Source organism: Cebus imitator, unplaced genomic scaffold (genome assembly GCF_001604975.1).
Source record: "Cebus imitator isolate Cc_AM_T3 unplaced genomic scaffold, Cebus_imitator-1.0 Scaffold537, whole genome shotgun sequence".
Lineage (NCBI taxonomy): Eukaryota > Metazoa > Chordata > Mammalia > Primates > Cebidae > Cebus > Cebus imitator.
The window spans coordinates 2,101,749-2,123,985 of record NW_016107852.1 but is presented as its reverse complement, the minus strand read 5'-3'; the positions used below and the strand labels follow the sequence as shown (position 1 = coordinate 2,123,985).

The window sequence follows — 22,237 nt, the reverse complement described above, 5'->3', positions numbered from 1 at the left end:
AGGCTGGAGTGCAGTGACACAAGCTCAACTCACTGCAACCTCCGCCTCACAAGTTAAAGTGATTCTCCTGCCTCAGCTGCCCAAGTAGCTGGGATTACAGGCAACTACTGCCACACCTGGCTAATTTTTTTGTATTTTTAGTAGAGACAGGGTTTCGCTATGTTGGTCAGGCCAGTGGCAAACTCCTGACCTCAGGGGATCCGCCCACCTGGGTCTCCCAAACTGCTGGGATTACAGGCATGAACCACCACACCTAGCCTAAACTAACAATGTTTACTTTCAAATTAATAATTTCATGCCATACCTTTATCTTCTTGTTGGATAGATAATTAGCAAATTGGCATGTGATCATAAACCTGCCATTAAGTCTCAGTTCTGCCAGTTACTAGCTTTAATGACCTTAGGCATATAACTCGATCTCCCATAGCCTCTAATTCCTCACCTAAAAAAATACAGATGATATGTCTTACCCGGAAGTGTTATTTATAAGGACTAAATAAGATTCTTTGTGCATAGTGTTCAACATTCATTAACCCTAATTTCTTCTTTTCCTTTCTCTGTGCCTCAGAAGGAATGATAAACTGAAATTAGAAATATAGATCTCATTGACAAATAATTTATAATAAAGTTTCCAGATGACAGCTAAGTAAGTTGAAGTTTTATAAATTTGAATTTTGTTCCTAAAAATCCATTTTGCTTCATTAAAATGCCAAACAATCATGAAAAGAAAAACCCCCACACTTCGTACACACACTTTGATATACACATATTTAGTATGTAAAACCAAACACATGATATAAATCTACATTTGAAAATGTTTGTGATGAGGAAGGATGTAGGCTAATTGTTTAATTCCTGAAAATGTAAGTCCAGTGGACTAAAGAGGCCTTCTTTTTCTGGTAGGTTTCTAAGTAGTCAGAACCAGCAATTCTGTTTGCTCCAGGGACCTAGAAATATTCAACATTTGGATTGCCTGGGCAAAATTTTCCATTGATAAGCTAGTGAAGATGAATGGTCAATTCTAAGGGAGGAGTTTTCCAGGTTACTTCTCTTACAGAGATCTCCTGCTTCCTTTTCAAAAATTAAATACCCATCTTGAACAGTAGCTTTCATTTTCAAAGACTTCAGCTAACTTCTCCAGACATGGCTTCTATGTCTCTGTATCAACCCTTTCAGCTTGCCCTGAAATATGGTAATTTGACAATCAGTTCTCTTTTGGAATGTTCAAACAATCTTTTTCTCCATTACCACATTTTTGTGATGCTTTCACAAGCTCTGTTTGTAAGAGTTTTAAAAAGAGATAATTACTGCCCTTGCCAAAATTTATAGCTTAGTTCAAGGTCATGTTCTTTAGCCAATCATGAATCCATATCATCACAATTTTTCCACCTCTCAAATTAGCACATCACATTGTCTTATCACTATTTACTTTTATTGACTTTATTCTGAGAGCACGTCAGTTTCAGCTGTAAAGCAATCATAAATAAAAAATTTGTTCGTTTTGATTAAAGCCCTACTTATGATAATCCTATAAAGATTAAAGTTCTCAAGTTAAACCATCCTAAGTCAGGTGGTGCATGTTTCCAAATATACCGTTAATCACATACGATGTCTTTGCTCAAAATGGGTATTCTGGCCTGTTAACTAATCCTACTAACATCACTTCTCTCAGAGCTAGGAAAAGATTCTAGGTCTCAATTGAGTTATTTTTGGCAGTTGGTAATTCCATGTCCTAGAGATGAAGTTCTTTGCATAATCAAGTTTTTAAATGTCAGTAGTAGTTTGGAGTGATATAAAAGTGTTTCCGACTTTTGAAAAGACTTCCAAACATCCTTAAGCCTGTGTAATCTTTTCTAAGAAGTCAGATGAAAGATGAAGTTTTTTGTCAGTGTGAAAAGGGTCCCAATACAGGATCATAAATACTGAGTGTTTTGTCTGCACATTTAGTCCTGAAATATGTAGTTCTACATCCAGAGTAAATATCCCAGCTTTGGAAAAGTTGAAGTCACAAGCCTGAAAAGCTTAAACAAGCAAGAAGAGTAATGAAGTACGTTTATTGCTCTTTAATAAAAAACCTATTTACATTTAGCATGTTTTCAACCCAGTATTCTACCCAGTTTCATTAATAGGCCCTTCTAGGAATTTGGGAGATTGAAGAGTGGAATAGTGTCTTAAACCCTGAGAGTAAACAAGATCAGCATGCTTCAAAACCTGCTGTGCACCATGTAAAAGAAGTAGGAAAGGTAGGAAAGAAACAGTCGTTGGTCTGGATGATGTTAAAAGGCCAGGTCCAGAAATATTCATGCCTACAGACATTTTGTGGAAGAAAAAAATGTAACTAATAAATGAATATGTAAGAATATTTTCAACCTTGGTAGTAATTTTTAAAATTCTAAATAAAACTGATATACCATTTCTGCATAGTAAAGCTAGACAACACAAAATAAATTTCCAACTTTGAAAATCAAGGTATCCAATGCCAGACATGCTTTCATAAAGTGATTACTTCATTTGTTTCCAGTGGAATTGGCAAAAACCTCTCACAGATCAGAAACCTAAGGATCATTCTCCAAAGTGGAGATTTGTATGCAGGAGGCCTGTTGGAAAGTGAATTTCGGATCAGCACCTGAAAGGGACAGAAAGAAGCAGGCCTGGCAGAGGGCAAGTTGGAACTGCAGAGTACGGTTGCAGCAAAGGTCTCAGCCAATCCTGTGAGGAGCTCTGGGTCTCAGGTGCCCCTTCAGCTTTGTCTCAGGTTGGTGAGTATCACAGTTTCACCTGTCTCCTCACCCCGCTAGGGACATAAATTCAGGCAAGCCAGCTCTCTCCACTCCATGGCAAGTACCAGAAAGGAAGTTAAACTGAGACTATCTGCCACCAATACCCCCGCCAGCTGCGGGTATTAACAAACAGACCTAGAAGGGGAGCTTTGGGTGGCACATCATGACCTCCACTGCAGACAAATTTTCGCACCATTTAGGTCCACTTATTTCATGTAATACATTCTGGGAAAATTCCAGTATTCTTGGGGACTCATAAGAGGAAGTTAATGAGAGAAACTACCATTCCTGTCATTGCAGCTGATTCCAAGGCAGTAACAGACAGTCATCTTCCTTGTCCTCCACCACCAGTTCTAGAGTCTCTTGGCTCTTAGCTAGCATCTCTGCTGATCTAGGTAGCTAGGCTGCTGAAGTGACAGACTCCTAGGGTGGCCATTGGCAACTCACTGGTCACGATGACCTTCTCAGGCCATGATTGCTATATTTGTTCATTTACCATCAAAACTGGGAAAAGGGTTGCCAAGAGCAAACCAAGTGGATCGCCTGGGTGCCAAGTATACCATTCTCTGCTGCTGTTTTGTTCAACAGCAGCTGATGGTCAGGGTCAATTATTGCTGCAAGTATGGCAATTACTTTCTTTGCCTACTGGTCTCCTGGGACGAGCTCTTTGAAGTAACTGAGCAGCAGTTCTTACCTTAAAAATCTTTTTGTGTTCCTTGGTGAAATGATTTACCCTCTAAAAACCAAGGCCACTAAAATGTCAGAACCCAGAGTTGCAGAGAAAGAAAGCACACAGTTTCCCTAAGGAGCCACTAGGGCTGACTGTAAGTAGGGTCACTGCTACTTTCACCTCATGTTTTCCAGATCTATATATTTTACATTTTGAAAACACGTATAATGATAGGTATACGGATTTGGAGTGTGTACCTAGAGGATGGTGTCCCTTCTGCACAAGGCAGCCTTTCCAAGACAGCATGTCAGCTGGGCCTCTGACAAACTGCTTTAGTCTCTTTCAGTCCAGTAGCCTCTAGGTGGTGGGATATTTGATAGGATCAGTGGATACCATGGCCATACGCCCCCTGCTGCACCTCCTTTGCTATATAATGGGTGTCTTGGTCCATTGTAGTTTTATTAGGGTCCCATGCTATAGCTCAAACTCTAAGTCCTTGGCTTAATGGTGTTGGATGAAGCCCTGCAGACAGAAAAGGCAAACCCATATTTGGAATATGCGTCAATCCAGTGCAGAAAGGGTCTCACAGACTGAGCCCCACACAAAGTTGGAAGTCTTATATGTCAGGGGTAAATGGGTTGAAACATTATTCTTAAGTGTATAATACGCTGCCTCTATAAATCAAAGATGCCTATGAAGCATTGTGTTCCTCCCAGGTAATGGAAAGTATAAGATGCAATAATATTCTCCTAACTTTGGAGGGAACGTTCAGTGTGCCTCAGACTATTAGACCAAAAATCTCATTAATCTTGTGAGCCCCTGAATTTTCTTAGTGTTTATCTCCCAACTTCTAGAACAACTTGTGTTAAATTTTCTGTTGTTACATAAAAAATTACCACAAACACAGCAGCTTAAAACAACACCCATATATTTCTTAACAGTGCTGTAGGTCAGAAATCCAGGCAGGCTCAACTAGATTCTCTGTTTAAGAGCTCACAAGGCCAAAGTCAAGGTGTTGGCTGCATATTATCTAATTCACCACTATTAAAATGTTTAACACCAACCTGAATGCCCATCAATGATAGACTGGATAAAGAAAATGTGGCACATATACACCATGAAATACTATGCAGCCATAAAAAAGGATGAGTTCATGTCCCTTGCAGGGACATGGATGAATCTGGAAACCATCATTCTCGGCAAACTGACACAAAAACAGAAAACCAACACCACATGTTCTCACTCATAAGTGAGTGTTGAACAATGAGAACACACACACACAGTGAGGGGAACATCACGTATCAGGGCCTGGGGGTTAGGGGGCTAGGGGAGGAATAGCAGGGGGGTGTGGGGATTGGGGAGGGGTAGCATTAGGAGAAATACCTATGTAGATGACAGGGTGATGGGTGCAGCAAACCACCACCATGGCACATGTATACTTATGTAACAAACTTGTACGATCTGCACATGTACCCCAGAACTTAAAGTATAATAAATAAATTTTTTAAAAATGTTCAACAACTGCATCACCATCACATGCCTCGGCTATCTGTGCTCCACCTTCCATCAGTAGATTTACTTGCTGTCCAATGTTTTGAATAATGCATTGAACATAAAATACTAGGTAACCACATTTATATTTACAATTTTCACCATTCCCTGTAAAATTAAAACCTGTGGCCCACCTGACCACCAACTATTCCATGTAAATAAAATGGTGCGTGATTTCACATTTCAACAGAATCTCTTTTACCTGAGATAAACATGGCTGATTCTTCTTCTGTATTAATCTCCATGTATGTTTCCTATATACAGCATGATTTACAAAGTTATTCCTAACTAAAAGAATAAACATGTATATCATGGGTTTTCAGGAATAGATCAGACAAAAAATTATCAAGCAATTTTCCTTCACATATAACTTGACAAATGTCAGGAGCTAATTTAAAACTCTAAATCCCTGTGGTTTTATAGGACTGCTGACTAAAATATTTACCATTATTATCCTCTCATGATGGTAGCTGCTTCCACATTCCATTTCATTGATATTGAGCAATGCACAATGGAGCCAACTCATAAAGGAATTTTACCAATAATCTTTAAACATATTTATCATTAACTTTGTGACAATTTTATAAGATTCTTGTGATTTATGTAATAAGTACTAATTCTTTGTCATAAGTAGTACGACTTTATACTTCCATTTTGGTCTCTTCACCTTCAGCAATAAAATTTATTGATATTATACTAGAAAGCATCCTTTTTTGTTTATCCTTGGGAAACAAATCAGTTTGTTATGGAGGTCATTTGTGGAAGAAACTGTTAGTTGATGTAAAATGCCCATATTCCCTTCCTCCTTAGTATCAGAACCTCAAATTTAGGAGGGACACTGTGATGCTCAGATGGAAGACTACTGGTCCACCTTCCTTACAGCTAGAATTGTCATGTGACTGCATCCTGGTATGAGATATAAATAGGTGTGTTTGTATTAGGACCTACAGGAAATCTCCTTGAAGGACAATGGGTGAACCCATCCTTATTTGAAACTGCTGGCTACAGTAAGACTGTGTTGCCTGGAACTCCAGCAGCCATCTTTGACTATGAAGTAAAGGTAAGAAAGAAGCCACACACTAAGAAGGTGGAATAAAGAGTAAACAGCCTGGGCTCTGATGACATCATGGGGCCACTACACCAACCCCCGACTGACTGCCTAACCCCAGACTTCTTTGAGAAAGGGAAATGAATCTCAAGTCATTGTTAATTGGGGTTATTTCTTATGTGCAGCAGAAATTGTCCCTCGTGGGTATATTATTAAACTTTGTTTGAAAAAGACTACAATGGCTCCATGTCATTTTTCCAAAAGGACAATACACTATAAGGGAAAATTAAATTGTCAGTCCAGTAACACTCAAATTTCAGGTATATATTGTTATGCTTTCTAATACTATATTTTTTCTTGTGTAAAATCATTATTCCCATGGATGTACTTGTCCCAGTTTGTGGAATTTCACAGTTCCTATTGTTTAATTATGTTTATACATCAGTAAATCCTTTTAAGGCTTTGAATCGTTTTGGCAACATCAGGATATCATGCAACAACCAAAATAAAAAATATGAATAATAACAAATATAAATAATAACACAATGGAAGAGAGAGCCTGGGGGAAAATACTCAACTTGCCAGATTTTATCTGCAAAATTGTAAAGACCTCACCTCCAGTTTAGATGCAACTAGAGATGTTTTAGGTTCTCTAGATAAAGAGCTTGCGCATGTCACAAACTGTAAAGCAAAGAGTTACTGATGTGAAGGTTCAAATGTGTCATGCATGTAGTGTGAATGACATTGATTAAGATTCTGGGAATAAATTGGCACTAAGATAACTTCCATATATCTTTACCTCAGTAATATCAGATAATAACCATTTGTTGAGTTTTGGCAGGAATTGACTATGGGGTTAAAGTTCAGAGAAAACATTTGTGGACAGATAGAGGATGCTACAATGGCCATCTGGCCAAGGAGATGACAGCAAGGATTGGAGGGTTAGACTCCCACACCCCACAGAGCCTACTTCCTTCTGACTTTCAAAACCATCCTCAAACGAGGTGTCTTTACAGACAGCTTTCATGTAAGAATTTGTGAGGAGCGTCTGCTACTTGTACATTCATTTGCCCTAGCCTTGCATGGCTGCTCAAATGTATTATGTTATCTCTGTGACTCTCCACGTTTCCCAACAACATCTGAAGAAAATGTCACCTGCTCCTGCATTCCTTACTAGGCAAATTGAGATTCGGGAAAGACGGAATGCCTAAATGCTTAAAGAAACCTTGCTTTTGCCATTTATTCTTGTTCCTTATGTAGCCTGAGACAAAATCTGTGTGTGTCTGGAGCAGTGATTACAAACACTTTTTGAAATTCAAACCTAACATGAGCACAGTAATGAAGATGGGCCAGATGTCAGCAGAAATAGCTGACCCACATGGTATTTTGACAGAAGCAACACTTTTAGAACATTTTGGTTTGTTAGGATGTAACAGAATTTCTCAAAAGCCTATAATTAATCTTACATTGCAAATATGTAAAATAAATATGGAGAAAATCGTCATTGCTCTTTCCTGTAAAACTCACACTTTCTGAGGACATCTTGATAAACTGCTAGGACAACCAAAGTTCTCGAGAGTCCTTGTGGAACTCCTGGGCCTCTGAAGCAGAAACGTCACAGCGAGTGTCTAGCAGAAGAACCAGGAAGTTCTGAAAATACCATTTTGATGTGAAAGATTAATAAGAAGGGGCCTTGACAATTGTTAAAAATTCAAATCATATAGATGCTGGCAAGGCTGTGGAGATGCTTATGCTCTGTTGGTGGGAATGTAAGTTAGTCCAGCCACTGTGGAAAGCACTTTGGAGATTTCTCAAAGAGCTTAAAACAGAACTATTGTTTTATGTGACCCAGCAATCTCATTATTGGATATATACCCAAAGGAATAGAAATCATCCTACTAAAAAGACACGAACACTCGAATGCTCATCACAGTGCTATTCACAATAGCAAAGACATGGAAACAACCTAGGTACACATCAATGGAGGACTGGATAAAGAAAATGTGGTACATATACACCATGGAATACTGCACAGCCATTAAAAGAACAAAATCATGTCTTTTGCAGCAACATGAACGTAGCCAGAGGCTATAATCCTAAGCAAATTAACACAGGAACAGAAAACCAAATACTGCATGTTCTTGCTTATAGGTGAGGGCAAAATATTAAGTACACAGGGACATAAAGATAGGAACAATATATATCAGGGACTACTGGAGGGGGAGGGATGGAGTGAGGGGCACATGGGTGAAACTGCCTATTTGGTACTATGTTCACTATCCGGATGGCTGAATTCATATCCCAAACATCAGCATCACTCAATATACCCATGTAACAAACCTGCACATGTACCTCCTGTATCTAAAATAAAAGTTGAAAATATTTAAAAGAAAAAATATAGGCAGCAGCTGGTAACATATATTGAGCACAAACCATGTGCCAGGAACTGTTCTAAGCACTCCACATTGATAATGTAGGTAGCATTCACAATAATCCATTGAAGTGAGGACTATCATTATCCCCATTTAGAAGGTGACGAGACAGAAGCAAAGAAGTAGAACTTCACACGGCAGTGCTGAGATATGCATGCAGATGCTCTGACTGAGGGCCCGGAGCCTAACTCACTCTGTTCTATTGCTTTTAAAATGCATGTTCAAGGTGAGCACCAGCAGGTAGGAAAGAAGGGAAGACTTCTGCAGTCCCTAGATCTTGCCTACACACCTTTTTCCTTCTATACCTCCCAAATTTACATCCACCAGAGCCTCAGAATGGAAATCTAATCTGTTTGGAAATAGGATCTTTGAAGATGTAATTAGTTAAGGTGAGGTCACACTGGATTTGTGTGAGCCCTTACAAGAAGGAAGTTTGGACATAGATACACAGGGAAGAAGGCCATGTGAGACAGGGCATCAAGAAGCCCAGGAAAGCCATGGATTTCCAGCAAACTACCAAGGTGGTAGGAAAGTGGCATGGAGCAGATTTTGCCTCAAGCTTGCAAGAGCGACCAACTTTGCTAGCATCTTAGTTTGAGACTCTGGCCTCTGGATCTGTAAGAAAATTAATGTCTGTTGTTTTAAGCCACAAAAAAAAAAAAAAAAAAAAAGAAAGAAAAAAAAACAAAACAAAAGAGAAGGGCACCTGGCAGCCAGTGCTTGGCACTCAAACAAACTATGTCTAAAACTAGACTACCATGTGCAAATTAATCTGAAAATCACAGCAGCCTGTGTGCAGGTCCTAGGCAACATAAGCATAGTAACTGAGCTGTAAATGACAGCTGCCTACCAGAGAGGGGTACATATTTTTAAAAATAAAGCCTGTTGTACTTTGTGTACTTTTATGATCTCTGACCTCTGCTTTAATCCCAACTCCAAGGAGGTTTACTCTGAATGTTCAGAAAAAAATTTTCTGTGGACCATCGCTTTATGACTGTCCCTAAGCTGAGGGAAGAAAGATGCATTGTGGAACCTTCAGTTATTCCATCTTGAGAAGTATAAGGGTCAGGATCACCTCCACCCAACCCCCAACCTAACCTATTACTGGCTAGGAGGTTTAAGCCATCTTCTTGGGCATGGGCAGCAGAACCGAGGGGGTGAATTAAAGGCCACAAACAAAGCTGCTGTGTCTGGCCATTCACAGGAAGTGCCCTGCACAGCTGCCAGGTGCCCTTCCCAGTGTCCACAGTGCAAGTGGTACTCTCTGGGGTTGTGCAGTGTGGTGGCCCTGACCTAAAAGGCCCCTCTGTCTTAAGATAAATCTTTCCCACCAGTCTACGCCAGTGCCCAATTTTCAATACTCTAAAGCCTCTTCAATAACAGAGGTAACAACACTTAGTCAAGTATAAAGAACTCTGCAAATCTAAGATATTTGGGGGAGTATGGTACTATTTCCAGTGGTTAATATATCAATGTGTTACCTAGAGGACTAACTTATTAAGATATTAACTCATTTTAATAAGTTGATCAAATGACATGATATACTTAAAAGCATTTAGCAATCTTTAAAGGAACTCTACAAATGTAAGACACTCTAATGATAATAGTGATTGGGTAAAAATATGATTTAATAAGCAAAAGAGCCCCAAAAGAATAAGATAAAGATAGGAAGTACAATCTACATGTTTGTGTCTTTCCCAAATTACTCTGTTGAAATCCTCACCTGCAAGGTGGTAGTGTTAGGAGGTGGGGTCTTTGGGGGGTCAGTAGGTTATGGGGGTAGAGCCCTCAGGAATGGGATTCATGCTGTTTTAAAAAGAGACCTCAGAAAGATCCTTCGTTCCTTCCTCCACGTGAGGACACAAACAAGACTGACACCTATGAGGTGAGCCCACACCAGACACCAAACTTGCCAGTGCCTTGAGCTGAAACTTCCCAGCCTTCAGAACTATGAGAAATAAATTTCTGTTGATTATAAGCCATCTGGTCTATGGCATTTTGTATAGCAGCCTGAACTTATTAAGACAGCAGGTAAGGTTCAATGGGAGAAAGAGAGTCCTGCTGAGCCAAGGTGTAACATGAAAGCCGGGGAGCAAGCACAGGTGGCATAAGGTCGCAGATGCCTGGATGCAAAGGGGTTAGAGGGCCCCCAGGGGATCAATGGAGACACTAAAGTAGACCTCACCCCCTTATGATTTACCTGTTTGTTGTCACAAACATTCTATTTTCTTGTTCTCTATCTTCTCCTCTATCTATCCTTGCTAGATTTCAGTTTGTTAAAATAAGAACTGAACTTCTCAGTTCACTCAACCAGAACTGTTAAAAGATTAATTCAATGTTCAGATCTCCTCGAATTTCCTCTACTGGGAATAAACACACTACCCACTTTCTTTGCTTAATGAAATCTTAGAAGGCTGACCACTGAAGGCATCCCCTCAAATTTACTTCTCATAATTTTTGTCCTCACCTCCCCAAGAATTGGCCATGTTCTCCTTCAGAGGCCAAAGTCATCTTATAATTGTACTCTCCCCCTTCCCTAAACCCACTAGATTTTTAATTCTTTGAGAGCAATGCCAGCATATCCTTCACCTTTCCTTCCCACATGCTTAACAAGGCAGAAGATTAATGCTTTTAACCTACGCTAAAATACTAAAGTAAGCAGTGTCACAGTTGTGCTATTAGCCTCAAGTAAGGAAGCAAATTTTATTAAGAAAAATGCAAGGACCAAGCCTTTAAAAACCAAGAACCATAACACTTAATTTCTCCTCAACAAGTGGGAGATGGTACTCGTTACTTCAGTTTTTTACCCATGGGTGCTCTGGGTCCACCAGAGATACAGACACACAGGTTCAAAAGAGTCCAGGCCTCTCGAACCAGAGCCCCAAGGGGCTCCCAGAAAAGATGGCAAGAGTGACAATGTTTCTAGTATCATAAAACTTTAAATCTAATGGGAGAAGACAAATAATAAATCAATGAATAAACCATAAAGAACCTGACAAGTAATACTGTATATGTGAAATTTAAACCCAAATTATAATCAATAAAACTTCCTTTCTTATTTGTAAGGAAACTAATATATAATTACATTAAAATCCTTCTCTTGTGTGAGATTGCACTGTACATGAGAAGTAGGGATCCTGAACCTCTTTAGACTACTACTTTATATAACTCCGTAAACTTAAGTCACAGTTAAAGTGTGATCTTCAGAATTCCTTGGTGGGGGTGGGGAGTAGTTTAAATCAACACCAAAAGAAGTTAGCTGTAAATGGGAAAGTATTGGTATGGTGGTCTGTTCTGCGTCAACTTGGAAAAGCTGAAACTACGTTTCCTAGAATCCTTATACCTATCCTGTATATTAAACAGAGTTATATTTGTCAAATGTGGAATTTGCATAGATTTGGAAAATGGAAATAAAACAGCAGCCATTATTCTCTGAATATCATCATCCTTGGATGTGGTGTCAGACAGATGCAGGTGCCACAGGGGTCCACATTATTGTCACCCTCCTCCACTCAATGTCAAGTTGTTCTTCCTGCCCACTCCCCCCGCTGTTTAAGAGATCCCAGATCCATTAACAGACAGGGTTGTGGATCCAAACAGGCAATAGTTGCCCCATGGACCTCTCCATGAGCTCTCCCTTGGTCTCACTTTGGTGGCTGGATGTGCCTGGCTTTCAGATTTATGTCTTCTCTGATCCTTCAAGTCACCCTTCATTTCACTTCCCCAGCCTCCCAGAATTGTATAGAGTCTAATTCCTATAATAAATCTCATATCCATAGCTCAGAAATATCAGCTTCCTGGTTGAACTCTGATGTGACAATTGGCTAGAAAGGATTATTTCATCAACATTTGTTGAACATTGATCTGGGTCGAATGTCTTCCACATACACTAATCTCATTTTATCCTTAACTATCTCTATGTGAGGTTGACATCATAACCTCCTCTTACAGATAGGAAAACAAAAGCTGAAAGAGATGAACTGGCTTGTCTAAGAGAACCCAGCTAGAAGAGGATGGTAAGTGCAGCAAAGCATTCTCCTTGGCCTGCCAGCCCCTGGCCACCTACTTCACATTACATATACACACTCAACAAAGAAAACACTGCGTTGGCACTGTAAAGTTTATTCTCTGTAGGTTTATTGCCGAGTTAAAAATGAGGAAACTGAGGCCAGCACAAGAAAATTAGATGCCAATTTATTCAGCTCCTGGGTGAGGTTCTATGGTCCCAGGGAGAGGGGCCAGGGAAGTCGGGCTTGACTCCTCTCAGGAGTGGGGTTTTATAGGAAGTGAAGGGGTTTGACTGGATTTGGAGAAACAGGATGTGGAAGGGGTGAGCTGCTATTGGTAGGTAGGTGGGATTTCCGGTGAGCGGGCTAAGTGCTGAGTGCAGAGGGGATTTCCAAGGGTGGGGCTAGGTGCCGAGTGCAGAAGGGATTTCCAAGGTGGAGCTAGATGATGGGCATATTCTAATAAGGTAATTTTTTCAAGCAGGGAGGGAGATGGGTGTGTCCGAACTCCCCTCTAGGCAACCAGCCTTACAGGCACTCTCAAGACCAATAGGAGAAAGAAATGAATGACATCATGGTTAAGGAAATTCAAGTAATCAGGTTATTAGTGAAGCAGATCTAGGGCCAAATCAGAAGAGTGAGGGAAAAGAAGAATTAAGCATGCTAAACACAATCCACAAATTCTCACAGCCTCCAGGTAAGTACTACTGCTATCTTTTTACAGACAAAAACAAAATAAAAGTATAAAGCTTCCAAGTGGCCAATTCAGAATAAAACAAGTCTTCAAACATCCTAATTCTTCAACAGCAGAATATATGCCCCCAAATTTTTAAAAGCCACATGAGTTTCCCACACAAATGAAAAAAGAAGGGGGTGGAGGGGAATCACAAGAGAGACAAAGAGAGAAATGAAGAAAGAAAGAAGAGTAATAGAAGAAAATGAAAACCAAAGGGAGACTTGAGAAGCAAAGAAGTGAGGATGTCAGATGATCTCCATTTATTCCAAAAACATTTCTTGGTCACCTGCTGCAGGTCTGGAACCATGCAGAATCTGAGTATGTGATGTGAATAAATCACCACCCCCTCCATGGGGCTTGCATTTCAGCAAGTAAGTCAGACATTAACTTGCAAGCTTTAACAACTGCTACATTGTCTGCAATTTACTTTAAATACTTCACAGATTGTGCTTATCAATAGGTGGGCATTTTAATTTATTCTTAAAGGTGGTTGATTAATATCTGAATGATCCTAATCGAAAATACAAACCCCAGGATGCTTAGTTAGCATTTGAAAGACTAATCAAAATCTACACTCAGCAGGCAGCTATCAGAAGGCTAGTTACCTTAATATCTGATCAACAGCAGGTTTGTTACTTAGTACAATGGATTTTATAGACAATTTTTCTTTGGTCAAATACGTGATCTTCCGGTGGTATGGAATGGCTAAAAATATTGTATATGCACTCCCAATCTTGCAATAAACACATATAGGAATTCAGCAAACCTAATAGCCTTACATCTTTTGAAATAATGCCCTAGACCTTATTATTTCTTTGGGTCCTACCATTTAGTATTTTATCCTGATTAGAAGTTTAGCTGATTCTTGTTACTAGAATATTTTCACGTGTGTCAAATAAACCCTTTAATTAAGGGCGAGTCTGGGTGCTTAAGAAGCTAAGATTTCACTCTGCCAACAGAACAAGCTGTGTGACAGTTTTTGTGCATGCTTGGTATTTGTTGTGCAGAACCTGTTTTGAAACTTGCCTTCAGTGTAATATCCCTACTGGTTATAAGTTCTGGAGAAAACATGATAATTATAAACGACCAATGTAGCTTAGGTCATTTTACAACAGCAATGAATTTCAAATATAAATGCCCTGAGAGAGAAACAGCATAACATGGAAGCATAGGATATCTATTCCTGACCTAATCTACTAAAACAGAATTAGGGGTCAGACAGTGGGGTGAAATAGGGTGACAATGAGAGCTGACCTGAGTTAAGGTATGAAAGAGCCAAATCACACATAAATGGCCTAGGTAAAGATTTTAACTAGATTGAATTAAAATAGGCAAAATGAATAAATGAGTGAGATATTCCAAAGGAGAGACAAAGGGAAATAATACTAGGTTCAACACACAAATTATTCCCATTTGGCAACAACCAAAGGCCAAACTTGTTGCTAGGAGAAGCTTCACCTTGGCCAACTAAGACATGCCTTCAACCTTAGCAAGAAAAACTGGCCTTATCTGAGTTCTCAGGGCATTTTATCTTCTTGGACATTTATTCTGTAGGCACTGGTATATTTAATCTGAAATAAGGATTGGTGGGAATCTTTTTGGCAGCACTGTATTTGGCAATGGTATTTTTGTACCAGTGCCCAATTAGCCCACAACTCCTCAGCGAACAACACACCTCATTCATTTGCATAATTATTTCCTTTGCTGCTTCCTTTATAAAAAATAATGAAGCATTATCTACATAATTAAAGCAAGCTTAACAAATGAGGGCCAAGCTGACAAGAATCACATGAGAAGGTCAAGAGAAATTAGCATCAAGGCCTGTCTGCTAAGCATAAGGCCAATCTAATATGTACTGTACTGTCTCCCAGGAGCAGAAGGACTTCTATGGGGCCTCTGCCTTTGGATTGTCACTGAAGTCAGGCCTCCGGGAAGTAACAAGATTTTATTCCATTCCGCCCTCTCCTGCTTCTCTCCCTTTCCTCCTGTCCTTCTTAATGAGAAGATTCTGGCATGATTGTTATTAGACTGCTATGCAATACATCATAAATAATTCCTCCTTCTGAATCAAACAGATATTTTTTCCCAATGAACCTTACTAGAAAACTAATAGAAATAAGCCAAGTTCTTTAATGCTAAGAAGTCCAATGATAAGCTTTATGAGCACGAATATCTCTTTCTTTAAAATGGTAATACTCTTTGATCACAGAGTGGTAGAGATTAGTAAGTAACTCTTCTCCCACGTGCATATGACTTCTAAGCATTTCCTTTCTTCTAGTTCCAGTAGATTTTTCTGTCTTAACATCTTACACAGATCCTGGTGAGTTTCTTATTTCTCAGGGGGAATATCCCAGATCCTGGTGGGTGCTACCAGCCATTCTGTGAACTGCAGATTCTTAGATGACTGAAAGATCATTAATGAGTGACACAGTGAATGTTCCATTCTCCCTTGGCTAGAATCTGTCTCTTAGAGCTTGTTATTCAATATGAAGTTGGAGGAGCAGCTGCATCACCAGGGAGCTTGTTAGAAATACAGAATCTCAGGTCCCACTCTAAACTTTCTGAGTCAGATGGGCATTTTAACAAGATCCCCATTAAAGTTTGAGAAGCAGTGATCTAAGGAATTCAGTGGGACTCATTCAGATCAATTTCTTCTCCTAGAGTGTTTGACAGCCTTCTATTTCACCTTGCTGTTTAAAGGATTCTCACCCTAGAGTTATGGGGACGGCCAAACACATAACACCTGACACTGAACCGATGTGATCACAGCTGTTTATTAGTACATATACTCACGGCACACAGTGGCGTAAGAAACACTGCACACTTCCCTGGGCCACAGAGAGGTTTCACTCAGGAATAGGGTCAATAACTGAGGACTATGGGCGGCAGACTTTTTAGTATCAAAAGGGTGAGCTGCCCCCTATTTCCTGTGGGAAGATACGTGACTTTTTTGAATAAATCTACAGGCTGTCAGTGACTGAAATCCCTATTCAACGATAAGTAGGAACTGCCCCTGGTCCCTTTGATTAAGAAGGCTATCTGGTTGGAGACCTTATCCTCAAGAGTGGGGAGAACTTGTGCTTGGGACATTCAAGACCCTCTAGTCCCCTGATTTCACCAGATGTAAAGGCAGTGTAAAATGTTGGAACTTAATTTTAGGCCTTATACCTCATAGGGAAGTAATCTTATAAAAGTACTTACTAATTCCATGATATAAAATTATATGCATGTAACCACCAAGCATAGTACCTAGACTATGGAAAGCATTCAATGAATATGTGGAACTCCTCATTTCCTCTCTACTTTAGTCGTGGCCATAATAATAACCATAGCAAACAATGATTTAGATTCAACTAAATTTAGATTCAACTTAATATTGCATGAAGACGTACCCCATGCCAGACACCATTAATTGCTCCCACAGAATCTAATTTAATCTAATATTCACACCCATGCTATGAGTCAGTTCCAGTTATTCTCACTTCTGCTTTATAGACCAGGATATTGAAGAGAGTTTTGCCCAGTCAGAACAGATCCTGTTTAATCATGTGTCATCATAGCCTTCATCAGCGCAATCTGTCATCTCTTATAATTATATAATGATAATCCAGAAATGCAGTAGAACCTTCACAGATATACAGATGCCAGTCATAATTTGTGAGAAACCAGCAGTAGAAAAAAATTGAATTTATTTGGCTAACTCAATAATATAAAAATAATATAAAAATTATTTTATAAAAATATAAAATAATATAAAAATAATATAAAAACTCAAAAATATAAAAATTTTTTCTACTCAATAGTAGAAAAAATGGACATGTATAAAATGTTTTGGATTTTGTTTGCTAGGCTGATACAGATAAAATCTGACAGTAACTACAAGATTACTTGAGAAACGTTAATTGAATGACACAGTCTGAGTATAATAACTATCAATTTTTCTAGGCTGCATAAGTTAGATTATCAGAAGCCTGAACTGTATCTTTTTAGTCACCAGAAAAAGAAATGCTTCCTAATGGTTAGAGGTAGTACAGCATAGTGGGTAGGACTGCAGACTTTGGATCCAGACTTTCTAAATGGAAATCCTAGCTCCTCTGCTTTCTGGCAGTAGTATCTGAGGTCAATCGCTGAACTTCTCTGTGCTTCATTTTCCACGTGGAAAACATAGATAACAACACCTTCTATTCAAAGTGGTTGTGAAGATGGAATGAGTTAATATATATAACACACTTAGAAAAGTGCCTGGGACAAATTAATGCTATGTAAGTAGAAGCTTTTATTATTATGAGCCAGTGTTATGTCTTTGACTTACAGGAAGGGTCAATAAAATTAAGTGATCCCATGAGACTTACCCAAATAAATAAAACAAAATAAATAGCCCAGAAACAGACTTTAGTACATTAAAGAATTTAGTTTATGATAAACAAGACTTTCAATCAGTAAAGAAACATTTAAAATATTAAATATAAAATAATGAATTGGGTTATTCAATAAAGGATGCCAGTAGAATTAGACAGCTTGATCTCCTAACCCCTCACCCTCCACCTGCACTCCATTCTATGCCACTACTGATGATCCTATGAGTAATCATAACACCACATACCATGGATTACCAGTGTCTCAGCTGGAAAAAAAAAAAAAAAAAAGATTATTTATCTTTGCATCAAATAAGTGAGACACTCAATTCCAAAATCTCATTTTAATAGCTTATTTCTGAGACCCCTCTTGATAGCAATTATGTAATCCATTAGGGTGCTCATAAGACACAGATGGCACATTCAGACAGGGTAATGGACAAAAGTTTAGCAAAAAGAGTATTGGCAAAAATGTGGTGGAAGCCAACAGTAATGGCAAAGAACCCCAGGGGTAGCAAAAAGAGATCAGATACCATATCTAGGTCTAATGGGGCATTTATCAGAATGCAGTAAGACCTGGAGCTGCCAGGCGGTCTCCTGACAGGAGCCATGGCTTTGAGTGGGGGAGCACAGCCACTGCCAATCTGAAGCCTGACATATAGAAAGACAGGAAACAAATACTTCATCCCTCTCTTCTCTGTCACACTCTGAACTTCTGGAGGCCAGAAAACAAGAAAGCCTGTTATACCCAGTTGTTACATATCAGCTTCCTGGGGGCTCAAAGGAGAGTAGAGAGGAAAAGAGAGTGAACCTTAAGGAGTAAACAGTGAATAAGAGAATATCCAGCATACTCACTAAGGAAGTAAATACGTCATCCCAAAAAGTTAGGAGGAGGACATTGTCTTCTTAGTTTGCTGAAGTTTCCCAATAATCAGAAGATATCAGTCCAGGATGGGACTAGATCCTTGTCTGTTACACTGATGGGAGGGGTCTATTTATAGCTGTATCAATGGCTCCAAAATTTAAAGGAGAAAGCCACATAACCCATATACCCTAGATTTGCTCATATTATTGTGAATCTTCAAGTTACGTTAGAATCTGTAGGTGGCTTCATCTAATTGATTTCAATCTTTGGATTTTAAGACATGCAAATGTGTTTCCATGTAACTATAAAGCACTCTGAATTTGATGAATTTCTATTCTTTTATTTTCCGTTTAGTAAGACCAAAAATATCTTACAAATATTAAAGTGACATCTGACTGAATTTTTGATATCTCTCAAGTCTTTGGTTTTGCAATCTAAAGTAATTCTACATCTAATGTTACTCTATTGTTTACCCTCAATAGCAGATAACTTTGCACCTTTCCATTCAATTTCTACACTCCTAGTGCTATCACAAAGCTAACTACTTTATATTCTCTGTTTTATAGCTTCTGTTTACTCATATCTTCTGCTTACTCATGATTTTCTCTGTCTCATGGGAATTTTGTATGCATTTTCTCATCATATCCTTTTGCTACTAACCAACCATATCTTTGTTTATAATTCCAAGGCAAATTATAAAAGAAACTTCTGTGTCCAGTCATTTGCATTTGGACAGAGCTACCATGCAAGGCCACCTCAGAGCCTCCTAGCTGATGACCTGTGAAATTGGTTCCCTGCAGACTGGTTCTCTTGGGAAAGGTACACACATCTAGCTGATTCAGTGGCAGCCAGAGTAGATAAGTAGAGTCACATGATAGAGTATATGGAAATCTGCACAAGAAGCTAAACACGACTCTTTGCTCAGAAGGTGGCAGTGATAATGATGGATACCTGGATTGGTCTTTCCACACAAGAGTTGAATAAAATAGACAATTTTTTAAAAATTTTAGAACTGTAAGAAAAAAATAGATGGATATATATGTAATTTCAGTCCAGGAAAGGTTTTTAAAGCATAAATACAAAGGCAAAAAAACATAAGGAAATTGATTAATATATCCATTAAAAATAAATAAACTTCAGCAACATCTCAGGATACAAAATCTATGTGCAGAAATCATAAGCATTCCTTTATGCCAGTAACAGACAAACAGAGAGCAAAATCAAGAGTGAACTCCCATTCACAATAGCTACAAGGAGAATAAAATACTTAGGAATACAACTAACAAAGGAGGTAAAGGACCTCTTAAAGGAGAACTATAAACCACTCCTCAAGGAAATAAGAAAAGATACAAACAGATGGGAAAACATTCCATGCTTATGGTTAGGAAGACTCAATATCATGAAAATGGCCATACTGCCCAAAATAATTTATAGATTCAACATTATCCCCATCAAACTACCAATGACCTTCTTCACAGAACTGGAAAAAACCACTTTAAACTTTATATAGAACCAAAAAAGAGCCCACATAGCCAAGACAATCCTAAGCAAAAAGAACAAAGCTGGAAGCATCATGCTGCCAGACTTCAAACTATATTACACAGCAACAGTAATCAAAACAGCATGGTACTGGTACCAAAACAGGGACACAGACTAATGGAACAGAACAGAGGCCTCGGGAGCAACACCACATATCTACAACCATCTAATCTTTGACAAACCTGACAAAAACAAGCAACGGGGAAAGGATTCCCTGTTTAATAAATGGTGTTGGGAAAATTGGCTGGCAATGTGCAGAAAGCAGAAACTGGACCCCTTCCTGACACCTTACACTAAAATTAACTCCAGATGGATTAAGGACTTAAACATAAGACCTAACACCAGAAAAACCCTAGAAGAAAACCTAGACAAAACCATTCAGGACACAGGCATAGGCAAGAACTTCATGACTAAAAAACCAAAAGCAATGGCAACAAAAGCCAAAATCAATAAATGGGACCTAATTAAACTCCAGAGCTTCTGTACAGCAAAAGAAACAATCATTAGAGTGAACTGGTAACCAACAGAATGGGAAAAGTTTTTTGCAATCTACCCATCTGACAAAGGGCTAATATCCAGAATCTACAAAGAACTAAAACAGAGTTACAAGAAAAAAACAAACAAAGCCAACCAAAATTTGGCAAAGAATATGAACAGCCACTTTTCAAAAGAAGAAATATATGAAGTCAACAAACATATGAAAAAATGCTCATCACTGGTCATTAGAGAAATGCAAATCAAAACCACATTGAGATACCATCTTATACCAGTTAGAATGGCAATCATTAAAAAATCTGGAGACAACAGATGTTGGAGAGGATGTGGAGAAACAGGAACACTTTTACACACTTATTGGGAGTGTAAATTAGTTCAACCATTGTGAAAGACAGCATGGTGATTCCTCAAGGACCTAGAAAGAGAAATTCCATTTGACACAGCAATCCCATTACTGGGTATATACCCAAAGAACTATGAATCGTTCTATTATAAAGACACATGCACACGTATGTTCACTGCAGCACTGTTCACAATAGCAAAGACCTGGAACCAACCCAAATGCCCATCAATGGTAGACTGGACAAAGAAAATGTGGCACATATACACCATGGAATACTATTCAGCCATAAAAATCAATGAGTTCATGTCCTTTGCAGGGACATAGATGAACCGGGAAACCATCATTCTCAGCAAACTGACACAAGAATAGAAAATCAAACACCGCATGTTCTCACTCATAGGCGGGTGTTGAACAAGGAGAACACATGGACACAGAGAGGGGAGCATCACATGCTGGGGTCTGTTGAGGAGGGGCTAGGGGAGGGACAGTGGAGGGAGGGTTGGGAGGGTAACATGGGGAGAAATGTCAGGTATAGGTGACGGGGGGATGGAGGCAGTAAACCACCTTGCCATGAATGTACCTATGCAACAATCTTGCATGATCTGCACATGTACCCCAGAATCTAAAGTACAATTTAAAAAAACTAAAAAGCTAAATAAATAAATAAACTTTACATGTTAAAATATTATAAGGTTAAAAAGAAAGTTGCTAGGTGTAGTAGCATGTACTTGCAGTCTTGGCTATTTGGGAGGCTGAGGCAAGAAGATTTCTTGAGCACAGAAGTTCAAGTCCAGGCTAGGCAACATAGTGAGATCCTGTCTCAACTGAAAGAAAATATATATATAATAGCAACTACTTGGATAAATATATTTTCAACATATTGACAGGTATTTAAATTATTTCTATGTTAAGAAGAACTTGATTTTAAAAATAAGATAAACACCCCAATAAAATAATTGGCACAGTCCTTGAATGGAGAATCTGCCAAAGGAAAGATGAAGAGGAAGGAAGGAAGGAAGGAAGGAAGGAAGGAAGGAAGGGAGGGAGGGAGGGAGGGAGGGAGGGAGGGAGGGAAGGAAAGAGGGTGATGATAACATCAGCTCACTTTTCATTTATTAAAGTGTTATTAGATGGGCCAAGTCCTTTGTATACTTTACCTCATTTGATCCCCAATATTATCTTTATTTTTTCAGATAGCCTCTGTGAGCCTTAATTTTCAGAATTTGCTTGTAAGATGCCAAAGAGTGCAACAATCAGGAACTAGAATTCAAATGCATTGCTTTCGGACTCCAGACCTTTAGTGTTCAGGACCTTTAGTGCTCAACCGTCATACCCAATTTCCTTCTTGTTGGGAACTGTGAGCCATTGCATCAATCACAAGTATGTCAATATTCTATGTGCCTGGGGTAGCTTTGG

The 22,237-nt window shown here is 39.0% G+C and overlaps 1 protein-coding gene across 1 annotated transcript in view; it reads left to right on the top strand.

The window, feature by feature from the left end:
• Positions 1-6,283, top strand: part of PARM1 (prostate androgen-regulated mucin-like protein 1) — a 133,079-nt gene extending 126,796 nt beyond the window's left edge. The window contains exon 4 of the mRNA XM_017514818.1: positions 5,943-6,283. Coding sequence (XP_017370307.1) covers positions 5,943-5,964 — 22 coding nt within the window. The 3' untranslated portion in view covers positions 5,965-6,283. The remainder of the gene's footprint in view (positions 1-5,942) is intronic.
• Positions 6,284-22,237: the final 15,954 nt, after the last annotated feature.